The following is a 17,777-nucleotide window of genomic DNA, read 5'->3' on the forward strand; positions in this document are numbered from 1 at the left end:
TTTAATAAGTGATATCCACATCAATATTATCTGATCAAGCTAATCGATAGCAGGCCAATTTGCTCTACTGCGCTTAAAGTAGTTTCATCTCAAAAAACACCTCTTATAACCTTATTATAGACCTCATTGTCAAAGAAATCCGGAAAGTTAATAAAAATCTATACTCGAGTAAACGATCTTAAAATCCATTGTTTTCATAAATAGTTGCACTGATAGCCCAACAATATTCCCTAGCATTGAAGAAATTTGGAATGATAGAGAAGGGAAGGGAAGGGGAGAAAATGCCATGAACTTGTAACTTGAAATCGATAGCGCCTGATCTTAAAACCACTCCACTGATAACCTTGTAATGGACCTCCATATTGAAGATATCTGGAAATATAATATGAGGCGTTATTAGATTCTTAAACCACTGGGTTAGTTGCAGTAATTAATGCTTGAAAAAAAATAGTGATCAGCAAAGCTCCCTCTCTATTGTGGTATTCCATATTCTTGTATAACAATAAATGTAAAATGAATTAATTATTTATTTGAAGTTTAAACAAAAAATTAAAAACTACAGATATGAAAGAAAAATAGTCATGAATCTCAAAAAAAGTACTTCTCTTATGCTGGATGGCAAAAAATGGACTTTTTATGAACAAGTACAATTAAACCAGTTCCAATGAAACTCTTGTTTCAATATCCCTATTACTTATTAGTAGGGATAGGATTTTTATGTTTTCACTTATTTTTACCTGACCATGATATCTGCAATTCCTTACTAACTACAGATGTTTCAAGACATTTCTGGCCAAAAGAAGCCATTTTTATTTCACATATTTTTAAATATTTGGCCTTTTTTACATATTTTCACATATTTTCTTAAATATTTATAATTTTTAAGTATTTGGTCCTGAATCAGATATTTCCTTAAATTATTTGTTCAATTGTAAATACATTTTTCGCAGCAACAACGTAAAATTCAAGAGAACGCAAGAAACTTTAAAGTGAAATTTATCATTTATCATAAATAGTGGGTACAAATTCTATATCTTCATTATTGAACACAAATTAAAAGCAGTGGCAATAATAAATTACATCGAGAATTTCTTAGACTATATTAAAAATAGCAAGGGTATTATTCCTTATTATAACAAATGATTACACAGCCCCCCAGGTGATACAGAATACCGAACTAGATGCAATGGAAATAGCTTCATTTAAGTATGCCCCTATAACATCAGTAGATGTTGATAGATCTTTTAGCCGGTACAAGTCCATTCTGCGGTCAAACTGACGAAGATTTTTATTTGAAAATGCGTTTAATCTGCAATCATTTTGAAACCGACCCTGCTGAATAATTGATTTCTTCCAAAGTTTTAAATATTTAAATAAGGATTATTCTTTATTTCCATTTATAATTTGTTCATAATTCATTCTGAGTAATTATTAATCAATTAGTTTAATTACAATTACTTATTAATGTCTTGTTATTGAACAGCTATGTTTTCTCTGAGTACATATTTAACATAATTTCTTAAAAATATTATTCATATAATGTATAATAAATACATATTTATGTAACTTTAAGTTATAAAATTACTAATTAATTAGTAATTTATATTGTTTAATAATACAAAATTTATAAATAAATATTATTTACAATTTTTTTTAAATATTTGACAATTTATTAGCACATATTTATGTACATATTTCGGATTTCTTAGCACATAAAAATCCTATCCCTACTAATTAGGTTTAAAACTATTTAACCATTGTGTTTTAGGGTGAGTACCCAATCTAAAAACCTATTTAATTTCATAAGTAGCCCCTCCGATATCCATTAGCGGATGGACCTCAAGTTTCATAATAAAGTACAAATTAATAATATTAGTCTTGTAGATTTAATTTAATACAATTACACTGACTTGTACAGTAGTAAACTGTACTTTAGTACAATTTAACTCTTTTAATATCAATAATAGTCAACGAAATCCACAATGTTATGTCAATGATCTCCAAGAATTAAAAATAAATAGATAAGTTATTGTGCGATTTTAGTATTCATAGTATTTTAAGTATAATTGTTCCATCATAGTGGACTTCTATAGCCCTATAGTGGATATCAATAACCCTAAAGTGGACCTCAATACTGGAGAAATACGGAATGTCAATGTAAATCGATAAGTGAGCCCGCCCTTTATAAAATTGATAGTATTTAAAAAATATAGAAACTTGGATAAACTTAGCTCCATCTCTGCAGGGGGTCGATCCAGTATTGCAGTTTCTACTGCAATGCCCATGTAATTACACAATAAATGAATATATATAAATTATTTGAATATTTGTCATATCATATTTTGAGTTTGTGTTGTCATTCTGAGAATTAGGTTTATCCCAAGATCTTTTGTAGTACAATATTTAATGTATGTTTGACAGTAGTTTCAGTGCCATAAAATGTTCTGACAGTTATCATGCTAGGCAGTGACAGACTGTAAATGTAATGACAGCAACTATTATGCAGTTTCTGCTGTGGCTGTTATGTGTTACCTTTATTGATCAACCAACTCTGCCTGGAATAAGGGTGTTCACAGCAGTGGGAAGCAAGCCTTACTTACAATACACTGCCACAATCAAAATGATTTACATTGTTCTTCCAATAGCTGTGCACTCAGGATCCTCTTCTGTTCTGTCCGGTGGCCTCACTGTCTCCTACCCAAGGAGAAATGGGGAGAGACAACAGTTTCCTTCCACCTGTTCACCTAAAGCCTGCTAATACAGGTATTTGATGTCTTTGGTCATCAGTTGAGAAAGATTGATATCCGTCAGAACGTTGAGTTCTATCTTTCTCATCAGTTTTGTCTCTGTGCCTCATAGGCGGTACAGAAATCAAACAACGCGCACGTGGGATTGAAGGGATAGATATTCATGCCATCTGTGGCAAGATTAGCTTGGAAACCCCCAGACCCCTGAGGAGCTGTGAGACCTAGTAATCTGGAAGGATGTCCATAGTAATTTAGAAAATAAAAATTATGCAATAACTGCTTTCATGTGAAATCTTTTTAGATTATATTCAGCCTAAGTTGATGAGATTAAAGGTTACTCTGGTAAAGATTTAATATCAGTACAAGTCTAACTTCACAATATCTCAATTATTTTTAACCATAATTAAATATTCAATATTGTGCACTATTTTAAGTATTATATTTTATATAAGTGGTATTATATATGCTCAGTAAAAGCATATATAATACATTTCATGTTTTATATGTGTATGATGTTCTATTTATTTTGTTGAAGGGTACGGAAAAAAAAAGACTACTTTAAATAATTAGAAATCACTAATAAGTAATATCTTACCTAAGTATCTACAACATAGAATTCTTAAAATGTTCAACATTAAACTTAAGCAAAAATATTGTCTAAAATGTAATGTATAAAGATTAGAAAAAATAATTCTGAAATAACAAACTTTTGTTTTGCAAATATAGATATTTTGGCTGTGTTAGAATTTGCCTTCTGCTTTCGCAAAGAGCAAATGTGGGTATACTACCTTTAATAATTAAGTATCATTTATAGGTAAATTCTTTTGCCTTACACAAGCATCTACATCTTGAACATAACATGAAATATTAATAACTGTTGATAGCAAAAGATATTGTATGTACCATCAATACTTTGGGCAGGGTTGAACTACATAAATTAACAAATTTTGTGCGATAAAATATTATATTTTAGTAAATAACATAAATACATAAGTTAAACAATTAGTTTTTAAATAATTAAATTGATAAATATTACTTTAAATTAAATACAAAACATCAAATAAATTATAGCAAATAAATATTAGGAACGAGATATAAACCTATAAGCTAATAATATCACAACTGACTTATTCGACATATCTGCTAGTAAATATCTTCAATGAAAGCTATCTTAATATTTTATTTAAATAAAAATTTCCTGAGATGATTAAAAGATTTTGAGTATAGTGGGGGGATGTATATATTATATTATATGCCAATAAACAAGGAGGGTTTGAGATAATAGACAGGAGTAAAAATTTAAATGTTTCTCAACTAGGTTGGCCATTAATGACTTTGTTAAATAGTTATTAGTTGCCTCTATTGTGTTAAAACATTACTAAATAAATTAAAATTTTTAAACTATTTAGAATGGTTTGTTTTCAATAATTATTACAAATATTACTGTAATATATTAAAGGTAAACATAATTTTCTCTGAAATTTTTAGTGTATAAACATCAGATAAATAATACTGGAATAACAAAAGAAAAAAATAAGGGAAAATTGCTAAAAACTCCATGATCTGTGTCTTTATATGCCTTCTGAAGACCTAGGACATCAGAAAAGATACAGTCCAGAAATATTTTCAGGTGTTAGACAAATTATGGGGATGAAAAATTAGATAATTTAATTGATATTGCATTACTATTAGACTAATAAGAATTAAAAGAATAAACACAAGACACATGAAAGAAATAAAATATTAATGGCCACAAAAGCATCTGATATTAAAAGAAGACATATAGAGACAGTATCGTCCAAAAAATATAAAACATAATGAAATTTAAAAATGTATATGTACATATATACAGACTTCACTTAAAAAATAAAAATTCTGAAGTTAAAAAAAACCTTATAAAAGAAAGAAAAAATGAGAAGTAGACAAATAATTAATATTATTAGTAGAAAAATATCAATATTTAAACATTATAAAAAACAATTAAATGGCTTGTATGAATATAGTAGTTTATAAAGAAATCATCTTGCATCATCATCTTCAAATCGTCTTGCATATTTCAAGAATTTAAAGCTTGATGTAAATAATTATAATAATTATTATAATTATAATAATAATTATTAAAGTATTTGCAAAAATGTGTGACGAATTGACATTATACATTTTGGGTAAAATTTTTATTTGTATGTTTTTTGCTATACCTGAATGCACATTGAGAATACAAAAACATAGGGAACAATATTGAAATTATACTCATATATAACATTGAAACTCATATATTGGGGATTAAAATGTCCAAAAAATTGTTAATTTTTCAAAATTCTAACTACATTTTTCTCAAAAAAGAGCTCGTTTGTCCCATTAGTAAATATAAATAATTAATTTTTAAAAAATCACAGATTTTTATATTTCTCAGTAATTATAGGAAGCAATCAAAGACAGTAATACTGAGAAAATAATCACTGTAAGTGTTATATAAATGGGTTGACAATCAGCCCAACTTCCTTTATTCAATGATCACAATTTAAGAATAAAACAAAAAAATTCTTAATAACGCATCAAAACAGTTACGAACACAAGCAGGCACTGCACTCTAAGGCATCTAAAGCTGACAACTGTTCAATAAATGAGCTAGTCAATCCTGTTCAAGAAAGGTCCAATTGAAGCTACGTCTTCGCAGTCTGGTATGAGCTTTCCCTTGAACTTCAGGCATGTGTCAGCACAGAGCTGCCCTTCGAAGTAGGCTCCGAACATCTTCTTACACTGGGCACAGTTCCGGATACAGACACCAACCTGATTGGCTGGCACCAATTCAGCGCAAAGGCAAGACAGCAACATTACAGCCAACAATTTAGAAAAGTCCATCTTACTGTAACAGAAATTTTTTCTCAGTTAATTGGACAGGAAAAGAAATGATGATCTTCCTAGAAGAACCTTCTGAAAAACATGTTTCTTAATTACACATGAATTGCTCCAAAACAAATGTAGAATACATGTATTTACACTTGTGACTTGTGAATAAAATGGTTATTGCACTTGATATTGAATACTTAATTTAAGAAATAAGAGTACTGAAATTGAACTTTTATTTGTTATAACTAATTTTGTTTATACTAGTTCCAGTATAATTGTACTATTATATTTAAATGTGTAAAATTTGTTATATTTTTATGAAAGATAGAATAACTTTGATGAAAGTTGTATGATTTCTTTTTCTACATTCTCATCCCAAATAATTACTGATGTGTGAATTTTCATGGAAAAACCTTCGATAATATCCTAATTTCACAACAATATTAAAGTTATTATGGCCAAAATTGTCTTTAAACATGGACTTTTTTTTTGTTAAAACTAATACATTTAGAGTTAAACTATTTTACAAAAATTGCAACAGTTTGTGGAAACCTTCAGGATGATACTTTTTTATTAGATTTTTATTTTGATCCTTATCAGAGACCATTTGTCAATTTAAAATATGTCCTATACCATTTGGTATTTTTTAGTGTGCACCTCTAGGCCAGATTTTAGTGTATCTAGTTAGTGATAAAAAATAATCCTGGACTTGTTAATGCTAGGTATGTAGCCCACTGGACTATTGATCTGATATTTTTCAAAAGTAACAGCTAAGAGCACTTTTCAGTTTTTTTTTTCTCATTAACTTTTTTGATTAAAGTAACTAGTATTTTGTTACTGGTATTTCTTTGGAACAATTGGTCCTTCCTGTTGCTGAAAAATGCTGGGTTTTAGCCATCACTAATTCTAGTAAGTAAATCCCAAAAGGTTAGGTAAGATGGATACAGTATAAAATGTGTATGAACTCTATTATTGAGTATGTTTTTTTTTCAGGTAAGGAAATATCTTAAATATGATTTATTTTAATTTGTAAGAAAGTTTTTATGTACAATTAAAGTAAAAAAAAAAAAGAAGGAAGAAATAAAACTTTAGTAAGGATTATATTGTTCATTTAAATAAACCAAAGAGGTAGGTTTATTTAATAAACAACAAGAATGTATTTCCAACGAGCTAGTCATTTTCTATATCTTGCCCAACAAAAACTGGTATAGTGGTATTTGGCCTCGAAGTTCCGTTTGCGAATTTTTTTGTTGAAAAACTCCCGTTATTTATTTTATTTATATATTTTATATGTTATTTATAAATAACATTCTGACATTTGATTTTATGTCTTCCTTATTAGATTCGAAAACGCGGATAGGTAGCAAGCATGTAAATAACAGTGATCCATTATAACAAACCCATGTACTTCCAATATGTATCAAGTAATTTACTCATTGTCTTAGTGATTATTAATTGATTCATACGTTTTGTAGTTAAGCTGTTTTAATTTAATATTCCAAATGTAAAAAGAATGTGACTCTACCTCGATAGGCCAAGATCAAGGACTCGCAGTCCCTGTTCCAACGGCCTTCTGTGTTCTTTTATTTGTTTTCTTAATTATTACTATTATTTACATAAATCATAATTTATTAACAATAATTTTTTTATATTGTATTATTGCAAATGGAGGTTATCACAATACCTTCAAGTGTAACTAAACGATACGTATAATCGAAATTATTAAATGACAATAAAAAATATCATGCAAATTATTGATAGATTTTTGTTTTCTTTTTTTCCCACTCAGCGGTTTAATGTATCCTAAACAATTTTGGATTATAAGTACATTCCTATTCCCTTATCGTATGGTATGCCCATTTATTGTATATCTCATCTTGAAACATTAAAAGAATGTTACAAAGGATATTAGTTTAAAAAAAATTATTAAAAAGATTACCCTGATACTTATTTAATTAAAAGAAAAGAATAAAGGAATGTTCGTTGATGGAAGATGTTTATTACTGTATAAGAAATTGAGCTCTGTACAAAGAGAGGCTCAGTGTTTTAGTTAAAGCAATACCTAGATGGACTAGATGCCATGTTCAGAACGAACTAGGATTAGACCAATCTGAATTTTATTTTTTATGTATTTAAAAAAAAATAATTATAGTTTTTAGAGAATAAGAAAACAAAATGAAGTAGAAAGCGTGGACAGTACTAACAGTTTGTTTATTTATTATTTAAAGGAAAAGTCTTAGTCTTGTGTGTCATCTTCTAGTCTGGGTCCGCGCCCCGCAGATGGGAATTGTATTTCTCTGTTCATTCTTGATTTCTTTTAATTCATTCATGAGAGTGAGGGGTTCCAGGAGGCTCACGGGATAGATGGCGCTGGTGTGGGAAACTACTGAAAGGAATATTGTTCACCTCATGAAGAGTCCCGCAACTTCTACAAGTGAACACTAAAAGCCAAAGTTTTTGACAGGTTCTTTCATTGTTTTAAACAATAGTCCCTTGCCCCCCCCCTCAGTCCTATAAATAAATTAAAACGAACATAGAATGAACTGAGAAATACGATTGCTTCAAGAAACAATTTTAGCAGTTTTTTTATGTTTATGTAAAATATGTACTTATTTAAGTAGATTTTTATGATAGAAGTGCCCAGTTCCCTAGACCTTAGGGTCCTCCTAACCTTGTGGTTCATCCACTCCCTCCCACAAAGATTTACCTTTTCCATCTTCGAAGCCTGTAACAATGACTTTTCTCTTTAGTTGTGACAATTTTAGATCATAGTAGGTGTCACCAGACATTGGTCGATGACCAAATGGAAAACCATTGCACTTGTATTTAAAGTTAGTATTAAGTAATTGAAACAATTTTATATTTATTAAAGATAAAATCAAACTGATTTTGTTTGTTTATTGTTGCTTAAAGGCGTAAAACCCTCTGGTTATTAACGCCTATGGCATGCTAAAAATTTATAATAAATAAAATAAAAATAATAATTTTAAAAAAAAATTAAAATCGAAGAAGAGTTATAATTTAGAAAGAAGGCGATGTGCTTTTAAAAATTCAAACACTAATGTAATTTTAGCTTCCTCATCTGTGAGAGCTTCTGATGAATTTGGGGTCAGTCCTATCCTGTTTATTGTTGGCAAATAGTATGAGTACATTCTTCAAATGTGTCTAATCATGAGAATGGACTGACAATATTTGCACATTGGAGGTGGTAGTTTTCTGATCAGATGAGAGTGCGTGAGGAGAGTATGACCTATTCTCAAGCGGGCTGGAGCAACTTCCTCCCTGTGGCTGTTGCGGTAGGTTGTCGACCATGGTTTTACTGATTTTTTGATTTCTTTTAATTTAGTCGGAGAACTTTCATCCCACTTCATTCATCTTTCTAATATTTGTAATTTAAGGGGTGTACTGAGTTCTGATAGGGTAAGAACGGCGGTGCCTCGGCCTGGGAGCGTGAGTGCCTCTCTGGCAGCTTTGTCTGCGAGCTCGTTACCAACAATGCCAATGTGGCTTGGAGCCCATATGAAAATTATGGACTTACCTTGTTGTGATGGTTTTAGAAGAAAATATTGAATTCTTATGATGGGTGAATGTTCGGGGTACATGTTTCTCAAACTGATTTTTTTGGTAAGGTTAATGTGATTTTCAACTGAAAAATCAAAGCCAGTTATTTCACCATGTTCAAATTGAACTACCCATATATACGGAGTAGGAATAAAAAAAGGCCTTAGCACTGTACCCTGTGGAATAGTACACAGCTAGGATCCTTAAAACATATATTTGCTATATTAGAGTAAATAAAACACAATAAATTGTTAGTTACATACGAATAAAAGCAGACAAAAAGTTAAGAAAACGAATATGTAATTGGTTGACAGTTAGAGAACTTTGAAAAATATTTGTAAAAACTACTCATGTTTTCCTTTAAGACCTTGCCAATAGCATTCTCCTTCAATTATCTCTTCCGAGAGGTTTATGCAATGTTTTAAAGTAACATTTACATTATTTTTTAGCCCTCCCCGTAACTTGATTTTGCAACAACATTCTTCCTCCTCTTAAAAAATCAAGGAAAGTTTTTCTATTAAATATTTAATTTACCTTTTCAAACATTAAATAATTTTAACTAGCCTGTTGTTCATAGCTCAAATTTTAAAAAATATTCCCCCCAATATCTTAAGTTATCCAGTGATCCTATCCAGTTAAAGACCTCCCTGCTCTCCCCTAACCCTTGCAGCTTCTTATGAATCAGTAAAGAGGGATGGACTTTCTTCTTATTATAATTATATAATTTCTTCCTTTTTTATTTTGATTTTTTATACTTAGATTCCTTAAAAGGTTATTTTTGCAAGAAATAGAAAGATTTCCTTTATCACCACGCATACAAAGTACATACTTCTGGATGATGAAGAATAGATGCAGAACCTAAACAAAACTGCTATCAAATTGGCGAAGCTTAGAATGGCTTTTTGGTTTCATATTCAGTGCCCCACAATCGCTTTGAAAGTAAGTTTATAATCATGTTGGAACAATTCTTATAGATATGTTACACAATAAACTTTCGTCCATGTTTCATACGTTATACCTAAACAATTTGTTGATGTTATATGATATAAGTATTTTAACATTTTCGTCTTGTAAAAGTTATTTTAATATTTTAACCAAGTAAATAAATGCATATCCAAAATAATGAAATACATTTTTTTATGTGAACCGAGCTTTATAAGATATGATTTTTCATATTCTGTACGTAGACAGCATTTTTTTTTTATTTCTTTGAATATTGTGAAATTGTGGAGTTTCTTATTCTAGCTAAAATTAATCACTGAGATAAATTGAAAAAAATTAAGTGCTGGACATAATTCAATCCTCAACTCGAGACTAAATTAGAGTATCAAGATACCTCTATATGGCAAGTCCCCAATCTGCCATTCGTTTAGCACAAGGCAACTGAAAGAGAAAGTTGGAGGAATGTAGGTCTAACCTTTGCTCTTCTGGCACCTGGTCATCAGGATCTACTGGAAGACTCCAAGATCTACATGACTCTAAGATATTAGGTCGAGGATATTCAGGTTTCATATGTATAGGATCTATGCTAGCTAGCATATGACTGTTTGCCACATCTATCATTTTAAGAGACAACAATTTATGTAATCATATATATATATAAAGAGAGAGAGATCAACAACAAATCTTTCCCCAGAAATAATCGATTAATAAAAGTGTCTTAGGAAATACAAAAGTGCCATAAAAATACAAACTTCATGCCAATTTTAACCTTCATTCCAGATTTGAATATGAAAGGTGGATTTAATCTGTCGGTTGACATTTGTTCGTTATATAATTCAAGTAGAACAATGGACTAGATTGTAAAAAAAACTCCCCTAAACGTTGTTCGGATCCTAAAATAAATTAATTAAGTAATAAAATTAATTTTTTCAAGAAAAATAAAAAAAAATAATGTATTTTAAAAAAGCAAATGAATATTCTTTGATGAGTAAATAAAAAAAATAATATGTAAGACAGTTACAACATGAAATTGCTTTTTTGTTATCAAATTTATAGGAATACAGCTGACATACCAACAACTCCTAACACTCTCCTTACCATGTATGCTGATGACACATGTGTGCTCACAGTTAGTAATAACCCTTTCATTGCATCCCAAACTCTCCAGTCCCATATCACAATCCTCGAAGAATGGTGTCGAAATTGGAGGATAAAGATAAATCCCAACAAATCACATTTACTCTTCGTCGTAAACCTGCCGACTGCCCTACAGTATACTTTAATAATGTGGCTCTTACCCCTGTAGAACAGATTCGTTATCTTGGACTACACCTTGACAAACGACTAACCTGGAATCCTCACACAAGACTGAAAAGACAGGAAACTGCACGCAGATTCCGACTACTACAGCACTTACTAGACAAACGGTCTAAACTTCCAACTCATTACAAAAGACTGATCTACATGACAATAATAAGGCCCATCTGGACATACGGAGTTGAACTTTGGGGCTCCACTAAACCTTCGAATTCATCTCGTATCCAATCTTTACAATCCAAAATCCTTCGTAAAATCCTCAATGCTCCTTATTTTGTTACTAATAAAACCATCCATAAAGACCTAAAAGCCCGAACCCGATATTATTCCTTCCATAATAAACTCCCTAATCACCCAAACCCACTCGTTTCTAACTTTTCTTCCTCTTCCATTCCTGGCAATCCTCCAAGGCGCTTGAAAAGAAGATGGCCTCGTGACCTTATATTTTAAACTGTTTTTAGAGTTCTACTACTGGGTAGTTTCTCTACATCCTGTATCATATCATTATGATGAAATTTACTGGTTGTATTTTTTTATACAGTTGTAAATATCAACAAATAAATAAAAATTTATAGGAAAACATTCTGTACATAATTTTAGATAAACAAACCGGAATAATTTTATATACAGTGTGTTGTTGCTCGAAATTTCGAAACGAAACAGGATAGGACATTTTAAAGGTCTTACTTTAACTAAATGAAGTTACTTTTGATTGTGCAGCCGATTTAGTAACCACTTCTAATTCTTCTCCAGTCCTCTTAATGCTGGAATTTCTAATGGAGGTGTTATCAATGGTGCGGAATATCAAACAAACCTAAAGAACAAAATCGTTTGAAATTCAATTTTTGATAAGAATTCGTATCATGACTGGCATTTAAGAGCTTTTATCTATTCAAAGAAACTATTATTTAATTACGATTTTACTATTCGATATTCCACACCGTTTGCCCTAATGTAATTTTTTTGTTTATTCTCAGCGATAGTCTTCAGATCGGAAAAAATATCGATATAAAATCTTTTTAAATATTAATTCCCTTTGGAAATCCCATTATAAATTTCGGAGATTAGTGTGCTGACGAATAACTGGATCGATTTCACAACTATAATAAACTTGAACCTATTGTTTTATTTAAAAAAAATCTGAAGTTCAGGAGCCCTTCGGAAGGTAGTGCGGTTTCTTTAGCTGGGGTTGTGCAAGGAGTTGATCCATACGTCAGTCCTTTTGCCTCTCGCTTTAGGGTACCCACTTTATAGAGAAGTGTTCCAGAAACCCAGAGGGTTGACTAAGGGCTACAATACAGAATAAATAATGATCTGCTATAACCGAATTCGAACCCTCCGGAGATAGTAACATAATTCAACAAAAGAAATTGGGAAATAAAACACAATAATAAAATTCTGAATGAAAAAAAAAAAAAAAAACATTTTTTGTTTTAACAGTTTAGCCTTTCTAGACTCAAAAATGTATTTTTGTACTTAACCCAAAATTATTGAGAATATCACTTATATAACTCAGACTTTATAACCTTATGAATTGGTAACAATAAAATCCTACCGAATAGAGTAAAACTGAAAAGCAGATACTTACGAATATATAAATGTAGCAAAAAAAAAAAATTAAAATATAGCTTTCACAATAGTATGTAAACAAATCTGCGTTAAATCCAACACTTCACGAAACAAGACGTCTGAAATTTTTCACTGGTATTATTAAGAAACATATTAAGAAAAGGAATGTATTACTTCAAAACTAAAATGATTTTATTTTATAAATAATTGACCGTATAATTTATTTTTCGACCCCACTTTGTTGAGCTTCATTAGGGCTGTTCAAGTTATAGTTTTAGAGACATTAAAGTCACCAACTTGAACTGCCCCAATGAAGTTCTACAAAGAGGGGCGAAACGTCGGAAAATAAATAGTTTTTAACTATTTTTGTCTCTCTTTTGACCGCAACCTTGACCATATTCTTCATAATTTAAAATGATTTTAGTTTTTATGTTTGTATTGATATTTGGTTATACAAGTCATACTGTCAGCTGACTCACTTTATTAGGAAACGCATATAATTTATTATACGAATAGTCTTTTAAGCAGATTTATTTTTTAATAATTTCTGTTTATTTATTTGTTAGCTTAATATACTTTATTCAGCCATTATATTGGTCATTATAAGCCCAATAAAATATTTAAAATAGTTAATTAATAAAAATATGTATTTTTCTTATACATATTTAATGTAAATATGAATGTTTCTTAAAATTTTGTAACAAGGTTTTATAAGTAGTCATTGCTCTTATAAATTTGAAGTAACTATTTATATATTTCATAATGGATTTCCTATAATGATATAGCTCAATTTTTTTTTTAAGATATTAAATTATAAATTTGTATATTAAAGAAAATCATAATTATAACTTTGATTTAGATGATTTGAAAATTTTTAAATTAGGACGTAAATAAATCATTAAATTTATTGAATCAATGTACATCCCTGAGCACATTAAAAGTGCGTAAATGTTATCGCTAACATGTTAAAAATAATTGATTAATGGTAGAATCATATAAAATGTTGAGCCTTTACTTATAAAAATAACCTAATTACAGAAAAATTGATTATATGTTTTATATATTTATAATTTATTAAATATATCATGGTAATCATTCTATTATAAATATTGTATTTTTTTTTGTATTTCTTTCGATTGTATTGTAAAAAAAAACAACCATAATTTTATAATAGTGAATTTTAGTGTGATAAATGTTTTATAGAGTAGATAATAATATTTTAATATTTAATGATAGTGTTTAAAAAAAAAAAAAGAGGTTTTAATTCAACAATATAATTTAGGTATATAATTTTTTAAAGATTCTCGACAATATTTTATATATAACTATGGATTAGATTTTAAAATCGGCAATATGAAGTCCGAAATGTCATTCAATTATTATAGAAGATGTATGAAATTTTACGAGTTTATCTTTTCCAAAAGTTGAGATATTGATTTTTTTTTTATAACATTGCTATGTAATAATCCTTCTACGAATGAAATGATACAATTAATGTTATGTACGTGAAGTTGTGACATTGCTAGTATGTTTTAAATAACTTGTAAATTAAATGGTCTCCTGATCCATAAATAACAAAATACAAATAAATTTGAATTTGGCGGGTAAATGCTACTTACGTAAGATCGAGAGCGAGTACAGACAGCTTCGAGTTGGAGCAGAGAAGACAGTTGGGACCCTTCCTAGTTGAGCACTGCCTCACCTTGAAGCCTTTCAGGAAATCTGGAAGTCTCTCTCGCCTTTCTTCCTTTATATCTGTCCGGGAGCCGGCGTCTTTCTGCCCAGGACGCAGCGGGGAGGATCTAGAATCGGGTTATCCACTAATTCCATTGAGGGGATGGATAGCCTGGAGGAGGTGGAACCCCAGGGATCTCTAATTGTGTTCCTCGTTCGAGGCATTAGCGAATAGTCAGTTGGTGTGTAGAATAATGTACTCACAACGAGAAGATTTAAATTCAATTTTTAAAACAAAGATTTTTATCATCCTTCAATTTTGATACACTCATACATTTTTCCAAAGTTTACTTAAAATTTCATATAATATTTTACACGAAGTCCAACGGAATTTCTCAATGCCAGTATGGCTGTCATTAAGTAACTCCAGTTCACAATATAGTCAACTAAATATGTGATGCTACATCCTATCCTAAACAGAAATTCCAAACTAAATCCAGAAACAACTGTTCTTATATTTAAAACATTTCTCAGGCCACTGCTGATGTAGACTGTGAAGTCTGAGGAGCAGCATCCTTCACGAAAAAGAAAAACTACAATCTTTTCACAATAAAGTCCTAAGAATCGCAGTTAATTCATAAGAAATAGCCAATTGCACCGCGAATTACATATGGAGTCAATAGAGGATTACATCAAAAATCGGTTCATGAAGTTCCACTCCCAGTTGCCGATAGTTAAAGGAGCAATGACCTATATCCTGGGAAACCCAGCCTCAACCCGAAGGCTGAAGCCCAGACTGCTGCAGGACATTCTGTTATAAGCGAGTTCTTGACTACTACCTCAAGACATAAAAGCCAAATCTAAGCAAAGGAAATGAGGTACCTGAAGAGGATAGAGGGGTAAACACGAAGGTACAAAATCAGGAATACAATAGGAGGAAATAGACTACGGTAATTTGACCATATAAAAAGAATGGCCGAAATGAAGTATGAAAGAAGAGTCGATGGAAGAAGAACAAAAGGATGGCCGAGAAATACTTGGGATAGTGCAGTCAAAGAAGCATTAGAAAAGAGACGAATTGATTGGATTAGGCTCAACCAACTGGTACAGGACCGAGGATTATGGATAAGGATTTTTTCTTTATTGATCTTTTTTTTACGATTTAAGAAATAAGTGAACGTTTCTTTTCCTTATTGGGCTCTACTGTTTCAGTTTTTCTTGCTTTGTGATTACATTTATTTTCTTTGTTTATTATTTACAGACAATCTTCCGTTTTTACCATTAAAAAGCTTCTGGTCTAATGTCTAATTTACATAAAATTACAATTGAAATTCGAGGTATCAGTTTTTGATTTTTAAACTCTAGACAAATGAACAGAGATTGGACTATCCACGAGCTCAGTACGGCGTCTGTTTCACTGAACAACCAAAACTACAAGTTTAAATTTATATATCTTTGAATCTCAATTTTGGTCTCACATAATCCACTTCATTTAAAATAAAATTACCATTTTTTTGAATTCCCAACACTTCTATTTATTTTATAAATCTTTAGCTATGTATATTAAAAGTGAAATATATTAGTAATATAATATGTCGTACAAAACAAGTAGGAGAGCAAAACTCCTTAGAATGGCTGTTAGTCCCTATAATATAGAACTGTATTTTTGGTTTATTGGCTACTATATTTCATGTGTTTAACGATAGTATCTGGATAAAATATGTTATAGAAGTCACAATATTATTAAATAAAATATCTGCTCTGTCCACCCAGCCTCATAAATTGGTTAAAAATTTGGCGGTCGAGCGTGATTCTTACCAAATCACCTCCATGCACAACAGCACTTCCTTACAAAGTACTGAACCTCTGACCTTTCATGGGTTGTAGCGGTAAAGATTTTAATTTTCTGTGGTGAAAAAAGGTTCCCTTTATACCAACCACTTAAAATTTCTTACTAATCTAACATGGAAAAATTTAACTGAGAAATGTGTATATGTATTTATGAACTAAATTTATCCAAATAAATTAATCCCTAAACGAATAATGAAAAAATATTTCAGAAATATTGGCACATTACCTCATTTCACGATATGTTCCAGATAGATATGTTCCTTTCATTTACATTTACAGATATGTTCATTTGATATGTTGATTTTCATTTACAGATATGTTCCTTTCATTTACTTGTACTTTATTTATAATATTTCAACGTGATAATTTTTAATCTATACAAATGTACTAAATTATAATTTGAATACATATAGATTAAGACTTTCAGTCCTACATTTTTCTAAATATAATTGTCACAATTTTTTCTTCTATCAATAGTTTATTTTAGAATACAAACAGTTATGATTTGCTTGCTACTTGTTTACCAACTTGATTAACCCTCTTTGTGGAGATAAAACAAAAAATACATCAAAGTTACTAAGATAATTAATATTTACGAATATAAGATTATTAATATTGGATTATAATCTAAAATTAAAATTGATTTAAAAAATAAAATCTTGTAAACAAGTAAAAGCCTCCATTCATGAAAGTCAAAACGATAAAATGGAAATCCTTCCTCTTTTCAAAATAATTTTAATTTAAAGAAAAAATGTCTAATTACTGTTCATGGAAAATTTTTAATTTTCTTTTTAGCTCACTCTAATATTAATTTTTATCTATGAAATAAATCCAATTGTATCCTTGTTTAGTTTCAACACTTTTTAGTATATCAATAGTCCAACGTTTCGGCCATCTTCAAGGACAATGATTTACGATAGGAACAATGGTTTATATGATAGTGAGAGTGTAGATTAATTGAAAATTTGAAGTTTAAAAAAAAAATAGGGTGTGTTGGACTTATAATTAATTGGCCTAGGCAGAATAGCTTGCAAAACATTTTTAAATTTTGATGTGAGGGGAGAATTTAAATTTGATGATTGTCCTTAAGGATGGTCGAATTGGCCGAAACGTTGGACTATTGATATAATAAAAAGTGTTGAGACTATGCAAGGATACAATTTGATTTATTTCATAAATAAATACCAGTCTCAAGAAAGTGAAAAAATATATTTAAATTAATCTTTATTTTATTTTCAACCTTTAAAGTAAATCATAACCTAGCCT

The 17,777-nt window shown here is 30.0% G+C and overlaps 1 protein-coding gene across 1 annotated transcript; it reads right to left on the bottom strand.

Annotated features, from left to right (window-relative positions):
- Positions 1-4,868: 4,868 nt before the first annotated feature.
- Eh (Eclosion hormone) lies at positions 4,869-14,742 on the bottom strand. Its single transcript, XM_024358527.1, has 2 exons — positions 14,606-14,742; positions 4,869-5,613 (listed from the first exon to the last, which is right to left on the bottom strand). Exon 2 carries the CDS (start codon positions 5,607-5,609, stop codon positions 5,376-5,378), a length of 234 nt encoding a protein of 77 aa, XP_024214295.1. The 5' UTR covers positions 5,610-5,613; positions 14,606-14,742; the 3' UTR covers positions 4,869-5,375.
- Between the last annotated feature and the right edge of the window lie 3,035 nt (positions 14,743-17,777).

This window comes from Halyomorpha halys, unplaced genomic scaffold (assembly GCF_000696795.3).
Source record: "Halyomorpha halys isolate HHAL.00 unplaced genomic scaffold, Hhal_1.1 Scaffold265.1, whole genome shotgun sequence".
NCBI lineage: Eukaryota > Metazoa > Arthropoda > Insecta > Hemiptera > Pentatomidae > Halyomorpha > Halyomorpha halys.